General features: G+C 40.2%; 1 protein-coding gene across 5 annotated transcripts in view; it reads left to right on the top strand.

Moving 5' to 3' along the window:
• BAG4 (BAG cochaperone 4) overlaps positions 1-9,258 on the top strand; it is a 34,519-nt gene extending 25,261 nt beyond the window's left edge. The window contains exons 3-7 of one of the 5 annotated variants that reach the window (XR_009006522.1): positions 335-589; positions 1,464-1,718; positions 2,448-5,132; positions 6,815-6,857; positions 8,803-9,258. Coding sequence is in view for 1 of the 5 variants with exons in the window: in XM_007178387.3 (XP_007178449.2) it covers positions 335-589; positions 1,464-1,718; positions 2,448-2,933 (996 nt within the window). In the remaining 4 variants the exon portion in view is untranslated. Of the gene's footprint in view, positions 1-334; positions 590-1,463; positions 1,719-2,447 lie in introns of all 5 variants that reach the window. The other 4 variants (XR_009006519.1, XR_009006520.1, XR_009006521.1 and 1 more) reach the window with 4 other exon arrangements.
• The last annotated feature ends 8,425 nt before the right edge of the window (positions 9,259-17,683 follow it).

The raw sequence follows: 17,683 nt of genomic DNA on the forward strand, positions 1-17,683 counted from the left end.
CCCGGAACACCCTCTTCAGTTTGTGGGGACAAGTTCCCTGCCGTTAGGTGCAATTGTTAGGTGCACTTATGGAAATGGCTGAGAAGCACTAAAGGCCATCACTTCATCCTTCATCACAATATACCCATTGTTATGACACAGACTCTAAGGTGATAATCTGAGTTTAATATATGTATATGATTATAATATATGAAAGAATACCTCAAGGGTTGCTTAGGTAGTTCATATTTTCATTAGTTACTGATCTCCTTTCTTCCCAAAGTTTTCGAAGTGAGGGCATTTCAGCTCATCTACTCATTCATCTTTTTTTTCTCCCAACTTTGCTTTTTTACAGAGTTTGAATTCTTATACAAATGGAGCATATGGCCCACCATACCCCACTGGCCCTGGGACAAATACTGCCTCATACCCAGGGGCTTATTACACATCCGGGTATGCTCAGACCAATTACTCCACAGAGGTTCCAAGCACTTACCGTTCACCTGGCAACAGCCCAACCCCAGTCTCTCGTTGGATGTATCCCCAGCAGGACTGCCAGACTGAAGCAGCCCCTCTTAGGGGGCAGGTTCCAGGATATCCTGCTTCACAGGTGAGCATTCGCCTGTTGTGTTTTTATTTTTTCATGTTAATGAATGGTACCAAGTTTATTTCTCTGTTCACTTTCAAGAGGTTAGGTTTGTTTTTTTTTTTAAAATAAATGTATTTATTTATTTATTTTTGGCTGCGTTGGGTCTTTGTTGCTGCGCGCGGACTTTTCTCTAGTTGCTGAGAGCGGGGGCTACTCTTCGTTGCAGTGTGTGGGCTTCTCATTGCAGTGGCTTCTCTTGTTGCGGAGCACAGACTCTAGGCGCGCGGGCTTCAGTAGTTGTGGCACGCGGGCTCAGTAGCTGTGGCTCGTGGGCTCTAGAGCGCAGGCTCAGTAGTTGTGGCGCATGGGCTTAGTTGCTCCACGGCATGTGGGATCTTCCCGGACCAGGGCTTGAACCCGTGTCCCCTGCACTGGCAGGCTGATTCTTAACCACTGTGCCACCAGGGAAACCCAAGAGGTTAGGTTTATATTTTTTAATATTCTATGAATGATCCCATGTTTATTTCTCTGTTCACTTCAAGGAGAGTTCTAGTATGTCTTTATTTGTGCTTCCTGATAGCATATGGGTCCATTTCTTTATAGTATCTGTGGGACAGACTTACACTGTGCTTCAGCCACTGAAGTTTAGGCCCTATTTTTCTGAGTTTGATGGTCACCAAATCTGCCCCTGATATCTTTAAAACCAAGCTTTTTTAGGTTTGGAGAAAATATTTGCAACTCATTAGAAATACTACAGTTTAGTCCCATAGCAGCTAAAATATACCCTGTTAAGCCAAGAGGAAGCATCTCTGAATCTGTTTACACTAGAATATTTTCATTACTTCTTTAAGTGTTTTTTAGCAATGACCAGTGTATTTCCTTCCTCTCAATCTAGAACCCTGGAATGAGCGTGCCCCATTATCCTTATGGGGATGGTAATCGTAGTGTTCCACAACCAGGACCAACTGTACGATCCCAGGAGGACTCCTGGGCTCCTCCGGGTGCTTACGGCTTGGGAGCCCGTTACCCCTGGCCTTCAGCTGCCCCCTCAGCACCACCTGGCAGTCTCTACGTGAGCGAGAGCGCTTCATCATGGCCGAGCAGTGGCTCTCCTCGGCCACCTCCTTCCCCGCCAGCCCCACAGCCCAAGGTAGGAGGCTTCTAGACGTTGTCCTCTTAACGTCTGGGTGATTAAGAGAGCGCAACGTGGAACTTTTTCTGCATTGGTCTGTGTTAAATGGGGACTAACTTCAAAATGTTGGTGGCTACTACTTATAGCTTTACCTAGCCCAGTTTACTTTTTATTTAAAATAGACTTTATTTTTTAGAGCAGTTTTAGGTTCACTTCCTTTTTTTAAACGACAGGAGAATGCTCATTTACTAAATTAGTTGTAATACCATCGGAATGTTAGACAAAATCGAAGATTATATTTTATTACCTCAGTCTCCTGACAGAAGACAAAACCAATGTGAAATTGCATGGTTTTATTAAACCACACACTTGAACATCATTTGCTTGTGGCCAGGTTCCTTTTTAAGATTTGTCTTCAGGTTTTATCTCTTTAGGGGAAAAAACTATATAATTCCTATGTATTAAGTCACTGGACAGATTGTGAGGTGGTAAGGATAGATTATGAGGTGTTCATGATGATGACCTGTCTCAGGGTAGATTCCAGCCTTTATACTCAGGAATTCTCTTCCTTTTATCTTTTTAGGGCTGTATTCTTCTCAAAAGATTAAGGAGGGCCGTCCACTTTTATTGGTGGGGAGTCTTTTCATGTACCTTCCTGGTCAGGTGAAAGATGTGGGCTAACAAATCTGATGTTGATGGATCCCCATTAAAACAGCTTTTTTCCCCTCTTTGCTCTCCTACTCCAAGGATTCCTCATACCCCTATAGCCAATCAGACCAAGGTATGAACCGGCACAACTTTCCTTGCAGTGTCCATCAGTACGAGTCCTCGGGAACAATGAACAATGATAATTCAGAGCTCTTGGATTCCCAAGTCCAGTACAGTGCTGAGCCTCAGCTGTATGGTAATGCCACCAACGAACATCCCAGCAATCAAGATCAGAGTAATAATCTTCCTGAAGAGTGTTTATCTTCAGATGAAGGGACTCCCGCAAGTATTAAAAAAATCATACATGTGCTGGAGAAGGTCCAGTATCTTGAGCAAGAAGTAGAAGAGTTCGTAGGAAAAAAGACAGACAAAGCATACTGGCTTCTGGAAGAAATGCTAACCAAGGAACTTTTGGAACTGGATTCAGTTGAAACTGGGGGCCAGGACTCTGTCCGGCAGGCCAGGAAAGAGGCTGTTTGTAAAATCCAGGCCATACTGGAAAAATTGGAAAAAAAAGGATTATGAAGGGATTTAGAGCAAAGGGGAAGCCTGTTACTAACTTGACCAAAGAACTCTTGATTTTGGTTAATTACCCTCTTTTTGAAATGCCTGTTGAGGAGAAGAAGCAATACATTCCAACTTTCCTTTGATATAAAACTTGAAAAACTGGTAAAGGACTTGGAAGAACAGTTGGGTTATGAGTTGTTTTCAGTTTTCAGACCAATGAATGTAATAGGAAGCTATGGAGTTACCAGTATTGCCAAGTAGTCTCACCCCTTAAGGAATTTATGGGTATCTGCAAGCTGCTTCTTATCAGCAGGAGGGAAATCCACCTTATGTAACAGGCTTATCAGAAACCTACCAGATAAGACTGGATGTTGTCTGAGACAAACAGGCTCTGTTTTTTTAAACATCTGGATTACTTGTCAAATTTTTGTACATTGTGACCGCTTTCACCGTACACTTTGTGTGTAAATTACAGCTTGGACTTTAGCCTTCTTGGACCTCTGTTTTGTTTTGTTACTTGTAGTTCACAAATATAGTGTTATTCTCTACTTCTTGGTACATTTTGTAGTAATATGTTTAACATAATTACTCAAGAGACTATACTGACAGCCAGATAGTATGGCAGTTCTGGATGAATTTATATCTTTTCACCACTTGAATATATTGCACTGTGTAGTGAGTTCCTGAGGTAGATTGTCTCCTTTTTTGTATAGATCATTAGGTTAGAGTTTTACCACTTCTATTTTTCATGTTACTATTGGAAGGTTAATTTGGAAATGGCATGGGTATAGGAATGAAAATGGGGCTATTTCCTTTTTCGCTGTCTTAATCGTATTTGGATGAAGATCCACTTTAAAATTTCCTTTCTTCCCCCTTAATTATCTTTTTACTACAGCTGCTTCCATATGGAGCAGTGTGATGAACACAGATTAAAAATTAAATGCCACAGCACGTAGAAATAATAACTGCAAAAGTAATAAATACAACCATTTGGGAATGCTGTTCTCCATCTAAAATATTAGCTTCACCATCAGGATCCCTATGAGCAGATTTCAGCTCAGTGTATCTGCTCAGTTTACAGTAAGAAACAACGAGGGTAAAAGAGGATTCATGCTCAGGGAATGAATCAGCCATAGCTAGGGTGGGAAATTGTGTTCTTCTTTTAAAGGTAGATTTGATGTTTATCTTTGTTTCCCTAGAATAAATTGCATAGACAGTATTGCCTGTTTTATAAGAAAGATGTTTACCATCACTAATAACAGTCATTTTAGAGCCAGATTTAAGGAAGGGATATTGAAAGGGTCTTAGCTGGATTTGCTTGGGTAGCTCTATGCTATCATGTAGAAGAGACTTAGGTAGATAACTTACTTTTTTCATCTGAAGTGAGTTCCAGTATGCAGTATCTGTTATTGGAAAAACTGCTGTTTCTTAATAAGATATCCAAGTGATTTTTTTTCTTGACTGCCAGGCCTATTAACAAGAAAATAAATCCAGCCATCTCCCCTCCTTATAAAAAAAACCAATACAAGCATATTATATGATGAGAAGAAGTAAAGTAAAAATATTGGCCGGGTCTTAGGTTGGTATGAGTGATTTTATGAGATAATATGGTGACAATTTTATTCTAGGATTTTTATTTTTGGCCTAATATAAGAATGTTACAAAAGGCTTTTCTATGAAAATTTAAAAGTTATACTTGAAACTAAATATTTAGAAGGGGGAGAACCTTAAAGCTGAGTTAACATAAACCAGTGAGACAATGACTAATACAGGAGAGAACACTATTTTTTAACTGAGTGCCCAAGATACCAATTTCCCTGAAGTCTTGATTTTTTAATCTATAAATCACACATTATACACACACACACATATATATGTGTGTGTGTATGTTTTTTAACAGTTTTTTTTTTTTTAGTTTTGAGATAATTTTAGACCTCCTGAAGAGTTGCAAAAACAGCGGTTTCTGTATACTCTACGCTCACCTTCCCTTTATATTAACAACTTACATAGCTGTAGAACATCTGTCAAGTTAAGAAATTAGCCTTGATATAATGCTGTTAACTAAAGTAGAGAGTTTTGAAAGTAGAGATTTTCTAGTCTTTTCACTAATGTCCTTTCACTGTTTCAGGATCCAATCCAGGATCCTGCCTCGCATTTAGTTGTCATGTCATCATAGCGTCCTCTGATCTGTGACAGTGTATCTTGACACCTGATGCGGTAATGTATTTCTGGTGTTATTAACCTTAGCCACTACGTGAGGTGGCGTCTGCTAGGATTCTCTGCTGTAAACTTACTATGCTTTCCTTTGTAATGACTGAATGTTTGCTAGAGATAATGTGAGCTATGCAAATGTCCTGTTTCTGCTTAAACTTTTGCCCACTCATTTTTGTATCCACTGGCAGATCTTGCTTGTTACTACGGTGGTGTTCGAATGTGACTTTGTTTCTCTTATTCCTTCTACATTTATTAATTGGATTCTTTCTGTAAGGGAGGGCTATTGCTTCTGGATTTATAATTTTAATTATAATAAGATATTCAGGATAAGTACAGACTTAGAACTTAAAGGTGTAAACCATGTTAAAATGATTCCAAATGCCAATATCAAGGAAAGGAAAACTAAATTGCAACCTGTTCCAGAAAATATAGTGAATATAAGAAGGAAAATAGTATTCATTTTTTTGTGGATATGATTCAGTTCTTAGTATTGACTCTAGACTGAATTCAAATTTTTTTTGGTATTTCACATCTGGACTTTTAAAAAGTGTCTAAGTTTAATATTACTTTGGGGATGATTTCTGTCAAACTCTTGAATAAAGTTATCCGGATCTGGCATGTTAAACACAGCTATGTTCTCTATAATAAGCCACTATTGTTCCAAATATAAACGCCAATGTAAATATTTAGATGAATTTAAGTTCCAATGAAGTATTAGCAGGATGGGCTGGTCTCTACATTGTTGGTGGGGAATTCTTTAAAGTGCTTTGAAAAATGGGGTTTTGAAAACAGTTCTGTAGTTGGTTAATGTAATACCATTAGAGGTGGGAAGATTTTTTGTTTAAGTTGAAGAATATGGATTAAATTGGCGTTAAAAAAAGTTTTTTGGGGGATGGATACTTGATGACTGGAGTTTTTCATCCTTTTTTCTTTTTAAAAAAGTTATGAGTTTGAAGACTCAAATAATTCTACGGAAGTTAGCAATTTAAAGAGTCAATTCTGGGACTCCCCTGGTGGTCCAGTGGTTAAGACTTCACCTTCCAATGCAGCGGGTGCGGGTTTGATCCCGGGTCTGGGAGCTAAGATCCCACGTGCCTCGCGGCCAGAAAACCAAAACATAAAACAGAAGCAATATTGTAACAAATTCAGTAAAAACTTTATAAAAATGGTCCACATCAAAAAATTAAAAAAATCTTTAAAAAAAGTCAGTTCTATGAAAAGGAGCACTCTTCTGTTCCAGTCCCATTTTTCCTTCGACAAAAGTAACTACTTTCAATTGAGTTTTTAAAAAAAGTTATCTCCATATTTTTTTAATAACACAGTTGTATTGCTCCCTTTTGATTTATCAGCTTTAGGTCATTTCTACTGATTTTCTGTTGTAGAGGATGAAGGTTAGGTCTCTCTGCCTCTACCATACACACATCCCAGCTCTCATCCCTCCAGTTTCTCAATCCACTTATATGGTAATTCTGTTGTACGTTATTATACTATGTAAATGCTGCCCAGAGCTCAGTCATGCAGTAAACTGCTTACTTTTCTTTTCCTGAACAACTCCTTGTTTTCTCTGGAATGAATCATTTGTCATACTTATTTTGTTTGCCTATGTGCTTATGACTGATTTGACCTCAAACCCTCCATCATTTGTCTAAGTCTTAAGATGCTCAGACACATTTTATCAATTTTAGGCTCCTGAAGAAGCGTTCCTGGAGCCCTCTGACTGCAGCACTGGTATGTTCCTGGTGCATACTTTCATTCTGGTCTCTTCTGTTCATCCTGGGGATTCTCTCCACTCCTTCTGTTGGATTCCTTTTTTCCATAGCCTGTGTCGTTCTCTTTCTCAGTTTATTCCTTCATTTTGGTAGAGCATGTTCCCCAGTACCTTCCTGGAAAAGGGTGCATAGGAAGTAATTTTTTTCCATCTTGCATATTTGAAAATGTGTTTTCATGATCCTTTGTTTAAAACTTAGTTTTTCTTCCTGGAAGCTTGTAGGATATTTTTGTCCCCTCTACAGTACAGTGTTGGTGTGGGTCTGTTTTTGTCCATTTTACTGGGCACATTTCGTTCTGGAAACTCCTGCCCTTAAGTCCTATAACATTGTCTTGGGTTTTGTTTGTTTGTTTATTTTCCTCCTCTGCTACCCTAATCTCTATTACATCTTTCTAGAATTCCTGCTGTTTCTGTTATAGATCTCTTAGACTGGTTCTTTGATTTACTTATCTTTTCACTTTCATTTTTTGCCTTTTTGCTGTACTTTGTGGGGGATTTACTCACCTTTATCTTCCAACTCTCCACTGAATTTTGTTTCATCTATCATATTTTTAGTTTCTAGGAATTTTTTTGTGCTCTGTGTTCTCTATGGGATTCTGCTCTTGTTTGTGGGTGTAGCATCTTATATCTCTGAGGATATTAATGATAATTTCTTGATTTTTTTTCTTCTCAAATAATGAATTTCCTACAAAGTTGCATTTTCCTTTCTTTTTCAATCTCCATCTTTTTCATGTTAGAGATATTTTTTCAGATGTCTATTAACTTCTTGGTTGTGTTTTTTACAGTGTCGTTATACTGGACACCCCAAATTGCTTCTAGAAAATGCTTCCTGACTATACTGTTTAATTATTATTTTTTCATAATCTTTCTTGGAGGGAATAGCTATTTTGAGTTGAAGTTGAGAAGGGAGGATTATCTGGATAATTTTTACTCCTCTGTGAAGACAGGAGGGCTTTATACTCTATGTGGCTTTTCTCATCAGGAGTGGTGGGCAGTAGCACATTTGTTGTAATAAAATAAAATGTGAGGCAGAGGAGATGCCAGCTGCTGAGAAGGGAGGACTTAGGGGTTTCTGAGATCAGGGCATATTTTCTCTAGCCAGCTTTTAAATGTTCTTTTATTTTGCAATATATACCTTATCCTGGTAAGCTAATGCCAAGGGTAGTATTGCCAGATAAAATATAGGACTCTCAGTTACATTTGAATTTCAGATAAACAACAAGTCATCTTTTAGTATCAGTGTGTTCCACATATGGCATGGGACATAATGATACTAAAAATGATTGTTTTTCTGAAATCCAGAATAACTAGGAGTACAGTCGTCCCTCAGTATCCATGGGATTGGTTCCAGGACCCCGCCGCGGATACCAAAATCCATGGATGCTCAAGTCCCTTATATAAAATGTTGTAGTATTGCATAAACCTATGCATATCCTCCCATATACTTTAAATCATCTCTAGACTAGTTATAATACCTAATACAATGTAAATGCTGTGTAAATAGTTGTAAATACAATGTAGATACTATGTAAATAGTTGCCGGGTATGCAGCAAATTCAAGTTTTTGGAACTTTCCTGAATTTTTTTTCTTTCCAAATACTGTCAGTCCATAGTTAGTTGAGTCTGTGAATGTGGAACCGATCAATAGGAGTACCAACTGTATTGTATTTCTTATTTTTTATTTATTTATTATTTGGCCACGCCACGTGGCTTGTGGGATCTTAGTTCCCTGACAAGGGATTGAACCCAGCCCTCAGCAGTGAGAGCGCGGAGTCCTAACCACTGGACTGCCAGGGAATTCCCTATATTGTATTTTTTTTCATTAAAGTTTTTATTTTGAGATAATTGTAAATTCACATGCAGTTTTATGAAATAATTCAGAGCTTTCCTGTACCCTTTACCCAGTTTCCCTCAATGGTAACATCTTGCAAAACTGTACTGTGATGTCACCGCCGGGATATTGACATCGATATGGTCAAGATACAGAGCAGTCCCGTCAGCACGACTCTTCCTCCCGTTGACCTTTCACAGCCGCACCTGCTTCTCCTTTCCCACCGTGCTAAACCCCTGGCAACCACTAATCTGTTCTCCATTTCTAAATTTTGTCATTTTGAGAATGCTATATAAATAGTATTGTATAGTATGTAACCATTAGAGATTGTTTTTTTTTTTTCCACTCAGCATAACTCTCTTGACATTCATCCAAGTTGTTTCCTGTATCTAGTTCTTTTTTATTGCTAAGTAGTAGTCTATGATATGGATGTACCACAGTTTGTTCAACCATTCACCTCTTGAAGGACATATGGGTTGTTTCCAGTTTGGGCTATTATGAATAAAGCTGCTATTATGTACATTCATGTACAGGTTTTTGTGTGGACATAGTTTTCATTTCTTTGGGATAAATGCCCAGGAGTGTAGTTCTGGGTCATATCATACTTGCATGTTTAATTTTTTGGAAACTACCAAACTATTCTAGAGTGGATGTACCATTTTACATTCCCACCAGCAATGTATGAGTCTCTCTGCATTCTTGCCAGTATTTGGTGGTGTCACTATTTTTTATTTTAACCATTCTGATGGGTAGGTAGTGATATCTCATTGTGCTTTAATTTGCATTTCCTTAATGGTTAATGATGTTGAACATCTTTTCATGTGCTTATTTGCCATCTGTGTATTCTGTTCTGTAAAATGTCTGTGTGTGTCTTTTGCCCACTTGCTAACTGGGTTTATTTTAATAGACTTGTTATTGTAGAATAGTTTAGATGTACAGAAAAATTGTGATGATACTACAGAGTTCCCATATACCCCACACCCTGTTATTGACACCTTAAATCAGTTTTGTACGTTTGTCACAATTAATGGATCAGTATTGATACATTCTTGTTGACTAAAGTCCATACTTTATCCAGATTTCCTTTGTTTTTACCTGGAAAACACCGTTTTCCTCTTCCAGGATCCCATTCGGGATACCGTATTACATTTAGTCATCATATCTCCTTACGAACCTCTTGGGTGTGACAGTTTCTGAGACTTTCCTTGTTTGTTTTTTGTTTGTTTGGGTTTTTTTTTTTTTTTTTTTTTTTTGGCCACGCTGCACAGCTTGTGGGATCTCAGTTCCCCGACCAGGGATTGAATCCAGGCCATGGCAGTGAAAGCCTGGAATCCTAACCACTAGGCCACCAGGGAACTCCCATGACTTTCCTTGTTTTTGATGACTTTGATAGTCTTGAGGAGTACAGGTCAGATAGTTTGTAGAATGCCCCTCAACTGGGATTTGTCAGATGCTTTTCTCATAATTACACTGGGGCTTGGGTTTTGGGGAGGAAGACCACAGAGGTAAGTGCCCTTTCTCATCATATATCAACTGTATATACTATCTACATAGCTTATACTGTTGATGTTAACCTTCATCACCTGGCTGAGGTAGTCTGTCAGGTTTCTCCACTACACAGTTACTATATCTTTTTTCCCCCTTTTCATACTGTATTCTTTGGAAGTCCCCGTTTGCAGCTCCCCCCTTAGGGGATGGAGAGTTACCTTCCACCTCGTTGAGGGTGTTTAGCTACGTTAATTCTTTAGAATTTACCTGCAAGGTAGATTTGTTCATTCTCTCCCATTTATTTATTTGTTTGTTTACTCAGTCATTTATATCCATATGGACCCATAGATATTTATTTTATACTTTGTGTTATGATCTAATGCTACCTTATTTATTTTGTTGCTCAGAATGTCTTGCTTTGGCCATTGGGAGCTCTTTCAGTTGTGTCCTTTTGACATACCCCCATGATTGTGTGGGGTTTGTTTTTTTTTGGAACCCTCCTCACTTTCTGGCACTACATGATTCTTCAGGCTCATCCTGCATATTTCCTGTTCCAGTGCTAGAACCAGTTGCTCCAACAAGAAGCCCTCGTCCCTCTTATTGAAGAATGATATTGAAACCAAATTTGGGTTCCATTGTGTGTCTTTTCACTGCTGAGTTTTAAGAATTCTTTGTGTTTTCTAGATACTGGTCTTTTGTCAGATTGGTGCTTTGCAAGTATTTTATCCCAGTCTGTCGCTTGTCTTTTCATCCTCTTAACAGTTTTTCACAGAGCAAAAGTTTTTAATTTTGATGCAATCCTATTTATCAGTTTTTCCTTCTGAGAACTTTTGGTGTCACGTCTCTAAGAACTCATTGCTTACCCCCGGTTCCTGAAGATTTTCTCTTATTGCTTCCTAAAAGTGTTGTATTTTACTTTTGCATTTGCTACATTTACATATGCTCAGTCCGACAACCCGAGCCAAGAGGAAACCTTGGCTTGATGGAAACTTCCAGGGGCCCAAGGAGACACCTTGCTGCACAGCTTCAACTGAAGTTATCAGCTCAAAACAGTCTTCACTGAAGTGAGAGGCAAATCACTTTCCTCAAAGTGGGAAAAAAAAATCTAAGATTATTCAACTTGAGGGCAGGAACTATTCAGTTGTGGCTATAAAGTAATAAAATGCATTTTTATGAATGGTTTATAGACTTATAAAAATCACCAACTTTGGGCTGGAAGAGAACGTCAGACTGATGTCTCTGTGGTTCCTCTAGTTCTAACATCCTTTTATAAACAAAGTCAGTAAGTGGTACTTGCCGCACAGCAGCAGCCTGTATATTCTTGTTTAAAATGTAGATTCATGACCCCTCTGACTAACTATCTTGGGTTTCAATCTGAAATTTAAAGAATCTACTTAGCATACCCTTCTATTCATTAGAGTTTGCGAATCACTGTCACAGCCTGGCCTTGTTATTTTATTGTCAGATCATCAGAAACAACTGCGGAGTTTTCTCAACTTTTGATGCCGACGTGTCCACCAGGGGTTGAGAACTTCTGTCTCCAAAAACTGTGTATCCTTGTAGCACCTAATGCCTTGATAGGCACTCAACACAATACCTTTTGAATATTGAAATATGATTTATTCTGGAAAGAAATGGGAATTCAAAATTGATGCCTAACAATTATTCCGACTTTAGATGTGAAATTCAGTGGTTTCATGACCCTTAGACTGTTGCTTTTGCTCTTTAGGCAGCTTACTGGCCATCAGCATTATCTTTTGCACTGGAGCATGGAGTCAGCAAACTACCACCAGAGACCAAATTTAACCCACTGCCTGTTTCTATAAATAAAGTTTTATTGGGACACAGCCACACCCATTGGTTTACATACTGTCTCTGGCTGCTTTTGTGCTACAGCAGAACTGATTAGATGCCACAGAAACCTTACAGCCCACGCAGCCTAAAATATCTATCTGGCCCTTTACAGAAGAAAGTTTGTTGCCTACTGCGCTGGAGCATTGAAAGGGAAAAAATAGACTTTGTTTCAGATTTTACCTTTCAAGCCTTTTTCTGGTAAAAGATTTGATATACCACTGCAACAGCAATAGCCAGTGAAATTAACTGGTGGTTTCTTTATTTTTTAAATTAATTTATTTTATTTATTTATTTTTGGCTGCGTTGGGTCTTTGTTGCTACGCGGGCTTTCTCTAGTTGCGGTGAGCGGGGACTACTCTTCATTGCGGTGCGTGGGCTTCTCATTACGGTGGCTTCTCTTGTTGTGGAGCACGGGCTGTAGGCGCGCGGGCTTCAGTAGTTGTGGCACGTGGGCTTCAGTAGTTGTGGCTCACAGGCTCTAGAGCGCAGGCTCAGTAGTTGTGGCGCACGGGCTTAGTTGCTCCGCGGCATGTGGGATCTTCCCGGACCAGGGCTCGAACCCATGTCCCCTGCATTGGCAGGCGGATTCTTAACCACTGTGCCACCAGGGAAGCCCAACTGGTGGTTTTTTTGAGAGATATCATAAGATATTCTCTCTTTCTGAAACTACCTACCTGCTGGGCCTTCTTGGAAACCTAGAATTTATACTTCTTAAGGCAGTGTTTCTCACAGTGTGGATCTCATGCTGTCTGCATCCAGATCGCCTAGAGGGCTTGTTTAGAATGCAGATTCCTGAATCCCACCGAAGACCTACTGAATGAGAATTTCTGGAGGTATGCCTGGACATGAGATTACTCCCTCTCTTGTAACTAGTGGTGTATCTGGTCTCTGTCTTTGTTGTAGCAGTCAACACGATATTTTTTTTTTTTTTTGAGGTCTGAACCCAGAGTATTTATTGTCATGGTAATATGAAGAAATGTTCATATTCCTGTGCTTTTTCTTTTTTTTACATATATCTCTTCTTTTTTGGATTTCCTTCCCTTTTAGGTCACCACAGAGCGCTGAGTAGAGTTCCCTGGGCTACACTGTAGGTTTTCATTAGTTATCTGTTTTATACATACTAGTGGGTATGTGTCAGTCCCAGTCTCCCAATTCATCCCACCCCACCTCCCGTTCCCCCTTGGTGTCCATACATTTGTTCTCGACCTCTGTGTTCAACAAGATATATTTATTTGTTTACCTGCTTGTGTTTCCTATTGAGACTGTGAACTCCTTCAGGGTAGGTATTGTGTTATTCATTGCTTTTGTATTCCAAGCCCCAGATTAGGTACATTTGTTATAGTTCTCCAAGGGTGGTCCATGGAAGCTGAGAGTCTCAGAGACCCCTTTAGGGGTCACAAGATCAAAATTGTTTTCTTAATTGTACCAGGACATGATTTGCCTTTTGTTCTATGTTGTTGACATTTGCACTGTTGATGGAAAAGCAATGGTGGGTAAAATGGCTGGCGCCTTACCAGGAATTAAGGCAGTGGAAACAAATTGTTCTACCAGTCATTGTACTGTCCACTGCCATGAATTTGTAATAAACACAGTGCCAGTTTCACTTAAAAATATACTTCATGAAAAGTAAAAATTAATAATTTTATTAACTCATAACCCTTGAGTTCACACCTTTTTCACATTCTATGTGACAAAATGCTTAGTATGCATGAAACAATTCTGCGGGCTGAAGTACATTGGGGAAAAGCGTTCCTGGACCCAATTCCAGTGTGTGTGTAGAGGCCTCCGCACACCAACAAGCAATTCTTGTACGCCAGACGTTCCCATGACTTCCTCCTTGGCTTCAATTAACTTGCTAGAACAGCTCACAGAACTCAGGAAAACCCATTTATTTACTAGAGTACCGGTTTATTATAAAAGGATATAAAACCACAGCCAGATGAATGATAGAGATACACAGGGCATGGCCTGGGGAGAGAGGCCGGACCTTCCGTTCCCTCTCCAGGTGCACCACTCTCCCCAGTCCTCACATGTTCCCCAACCTGGAAGCTCTTTGAACCTTGTCCTTTGGATTTTTAGTGAGGCTTCATTACAAAGGCATGACTCAGTCACTGGCCTTTGGCAACGGATTCAACCTCCAGCTGCTCTGCCCTCCCCAGAGGTTGGGCGTTGGGACTGAAAGGTCCCACCCTCTGATCACATGGTTGGCTCTCCTGGCAAGCAGCCTCCCTCCTTCTGTGGGATCCAAAAGTCACTTTCCCTGAAGCATTTTCAGGACCTGAGGACAAGAGACCAAATATTATCTCACTGCTTTTATAGCTCAGGAAAGTCCAAGGGTTTTGGGAGCTGTGAGCTAGGAATTGTGAATTAATATATACATTCATCTGAATGACCAAATATTTTTCCCATAAATCACAATATATTGCAGCTGGTCTCTTGAGGAAAAAGCACGTGACATTATTTGACTTGGTAACTGAACTAGCTACTCTTTTTTTTCATGGAACATCATTTTTAGTTGAAAGTACAAACGACAGACAAACTGTGGCTATGCAGATTTAGGTATGTGGCGGAACTTTTCTAGAAAAAGTGAGATTGTCACTTCAAGGAAAACAACTGACAGTATTTGTTGCCAATAATGAAATTAGACATTTACAGGAAAAAGAATTTTGGAAGACTTTTATCTGCTATGAGCTTGACAGCTTCCCAATACTTAAAAGACTTCTAATTAGATTGGTGGTAATTAAAAAAATAGTGAAATATGTTAACATTTGAAAGGCTGCATAGCTCAGTGAACTGATATTTTACAAATGACCAATGCATGATGTCATCAGTCATGCATGGGTAAAAGATCTGTTCAAAGTTCAAGATAGACCAATGGTGGGTTTTTTTTGGTTTTTGGCCGCACCTTGCGGCATGTGGAACTTCCCTGACCAGGGATCGAACCCATGCGCCCTGCAGCGGAAGCGCAGAGTCTTAACCACCGGACCGCCAGGGAAGCCCAAGACCAATGGGTTTTAAAGTATCAGAGTACAAAAATTCACTAATATGTTTTCAGATTCCACATTGCAACTAACTTTTAAGAACCTACCATTTGTTGAATTTTATTGTAGTAGTAAAAAGAATACTCCACAATTATCTGAAAAGGGCATTAAAAGATTCCTTCTTTCTTCAACTACACAGTGGAGTGAGGCTGGATTTTCTTCATATACTTCAACCAAAACTAAAATTGTAACAGATTGAATGCAGAGGCAGATATGAGAATCCAGTGGTTTTCTATCAAGCCAGACATTAAAGAAATTTACAAAAATGTAAAGCAATGTCATCCTTTTCTCTAGTTTTTAAACAATTATTTTGGAAACTAGTTATTTTTCTGTAAAAATATTTACATAAAATGGATTTTTCTTATTTTTAAATGAATTAAATGTTTAAATTTCTCGGTTTTAACATCTAGTACAGTAAATAGTGATAGATACAATCTATATAAACACTCTTTATAGAGTTCTCAATAAAAGTATAAAGGGTCCTGAGACAAAAAAAAAAATTGAGAACACCTGGTACAGAGGCTGCAACACGGATTTGGAGAAAGAGGGCCTAAATTCAAGTTCCAGTTCTATCACTTAACTGCGATTTTAGGTAAGTTACTTAGGTGCAGGCTCTGAAGACAGACCTTGTGTTTATAATATTGGCTCCATCACTTGCTGGTAGTATGTGAGTCACTCTACCTCTGCAAATAGGGATAACCTACTTCACCAGGTTGCTGTGAGAATTAAATGGGATTATACTTGTCAAATGCTTACAGTTGTTACCTACAACATAGAGTTAAAAGCTAGCTCCTGGTATCAGTTATATTATCTAGTCATCTGACAGGATCCTAGAGGCTGGGGCACAGTCCTGGCTTTCTTCATCCTCTCTGTGTTACCAAACCCAAGTCCGGCTGCTCGCCGCTGGAAAGCCCATTCTCAAGAGACGAGTGTTGGTAGGAAAGGAAAGGTTGCTTTATTTCGGAGGCTGGCAACCGGGGGAGAGGGTGGACTCCTGTCCGAGAACCAACTCCCGATTGCTGCTCAGGGGACGGGAGCTTTTAAAGGGGAGTTTCAGGGCTGCATAGGCGGGAGCAGAACAGCACAATCAGTTCTGACAGTCATCTTGAAACCAGTAATGCGGTGGTCTGATCAGCGTCATCTTGGTTGTTTTAAGAACAGTTAATCTTTAGTTCCAGGGTTTCCATTTCTTTGAGGCCAGTTCTTGGAATTGTGGCAGCTTATGTCATGGCTACAGTCTGGTCATCATGTAGTTAACTTCTTCCACCTGGTGGGGATTTCAGTATCTGTAAGACAGCTCACAGGATACGGCTCAGAATATTATCTATAGCCCTTGAGGAGGGACTGAAGGTCCTTGACAATGCTTAATGACTAAACTATTATTTGGTCTCCTTTGACTGTTTTCCTTTGTTTCTGCATTTTCTCACTTCTCTGATTAAACTTATTCTTTGCCTAAAGTTTTTCCACAGACAAAAGGCGGGCTGAGGACATGGGGTGAGGGGGCAGGGACCGCACGGTCCTGCTCCGTTTCATCTGCAAAGAACAGAAGCTATTCAGGTGTTATAAATTTGAGGAGAAGGTATAAGTAAACTTGTGGATAATTGTGTGTGGCTCTTAAACTGTAAGAGAATTAATCTGTTATTAAAAAATCCCTCTTTTAGTTTCCTTTTTCTCAGCTTTTGAAGAAATAACAAGACAGAAAAACATTCCCTGAACCCTTGCCCTATAATCTAGTTAGAAAATAGGAAAGTATTTTATTGCATGCCCGAAGGAATTGAAGTCTTCCAGAAAACTAAATAGGAGAGCTGGCAGGGCTACTACTTGAGAAATTCTTTTAACCTCTTTACCTCAGTTATGTCATCTTGTTTGGACAAAAATATCTCGTCTCCAACCCTCTTGCGGCTTTTGAATCCTGCCAAGCTCACCTCTACATCTTTTAAAGATATCTTTTTGGCAGCTTCTAAATCCCAATAAACGCAAAGGAGAGGGGCAAAGACCCAGAGACGATCTTTTCTTCCCTTGCAAATGCCAATGGTATCCGTTCTCAGCACCCAGAAGTGGAGGTCTGGGTAGACGCAGCTGCCGCCAGCGCCCTGTCCTACTTCTCACTAGGGGCATGGCATCCCGGCGTCCCCGCACCATCCCGGCCCATGAGCAGGGTCAGCCAGGGTACCACCGGGTCAGAGGTCTGTTTTCCCATCTATTAAGTGGGGAGGCTGGGTCATCTTGAAGAGCCTTGCTTTCACTGCAATTTGAAACGCTCCCCACCTATAACGTCTCATTCCCCATCCCTGCCTTCTAAATACCTGAGGCCTCTCACCCAGACCCCGTGCGCGGGTACCAAGCGGAGGGCGCGCGGCCGGCAACACCCGCGTGCCCAGCGCTCCGACCTCCAGCCCGCTCGGAGGAGCACATCTCGCGCGAGTCCCTCCACCTCTCGCGACACTTCCCGCCAGCGCCCCTGCGGGCCTCCACGCCCCACCCGTTGCCTCCACGCAGCAGTCCCCGTCACCTCACCTTTGCTCTAGGCAGCCTGGCCCGCTGGGAGCGCGGCGGAGCCCTGTGTTGGGCG

This window comes from Balaenoptera acutorostrata, chromosome 21, assembly GCF_949987535.1.
Source record: "Balaenoptera acutorostrata chromosome 21, mBalAcu1.1, whole genome shotgun sequence".
Lineage (NCBI taxonomy): Eukaryota > Metazoa > Chordata > Mammalia > Artiodactyla > Balaenopteridae > Balaenoptera > Balaenoptera acutorostrata.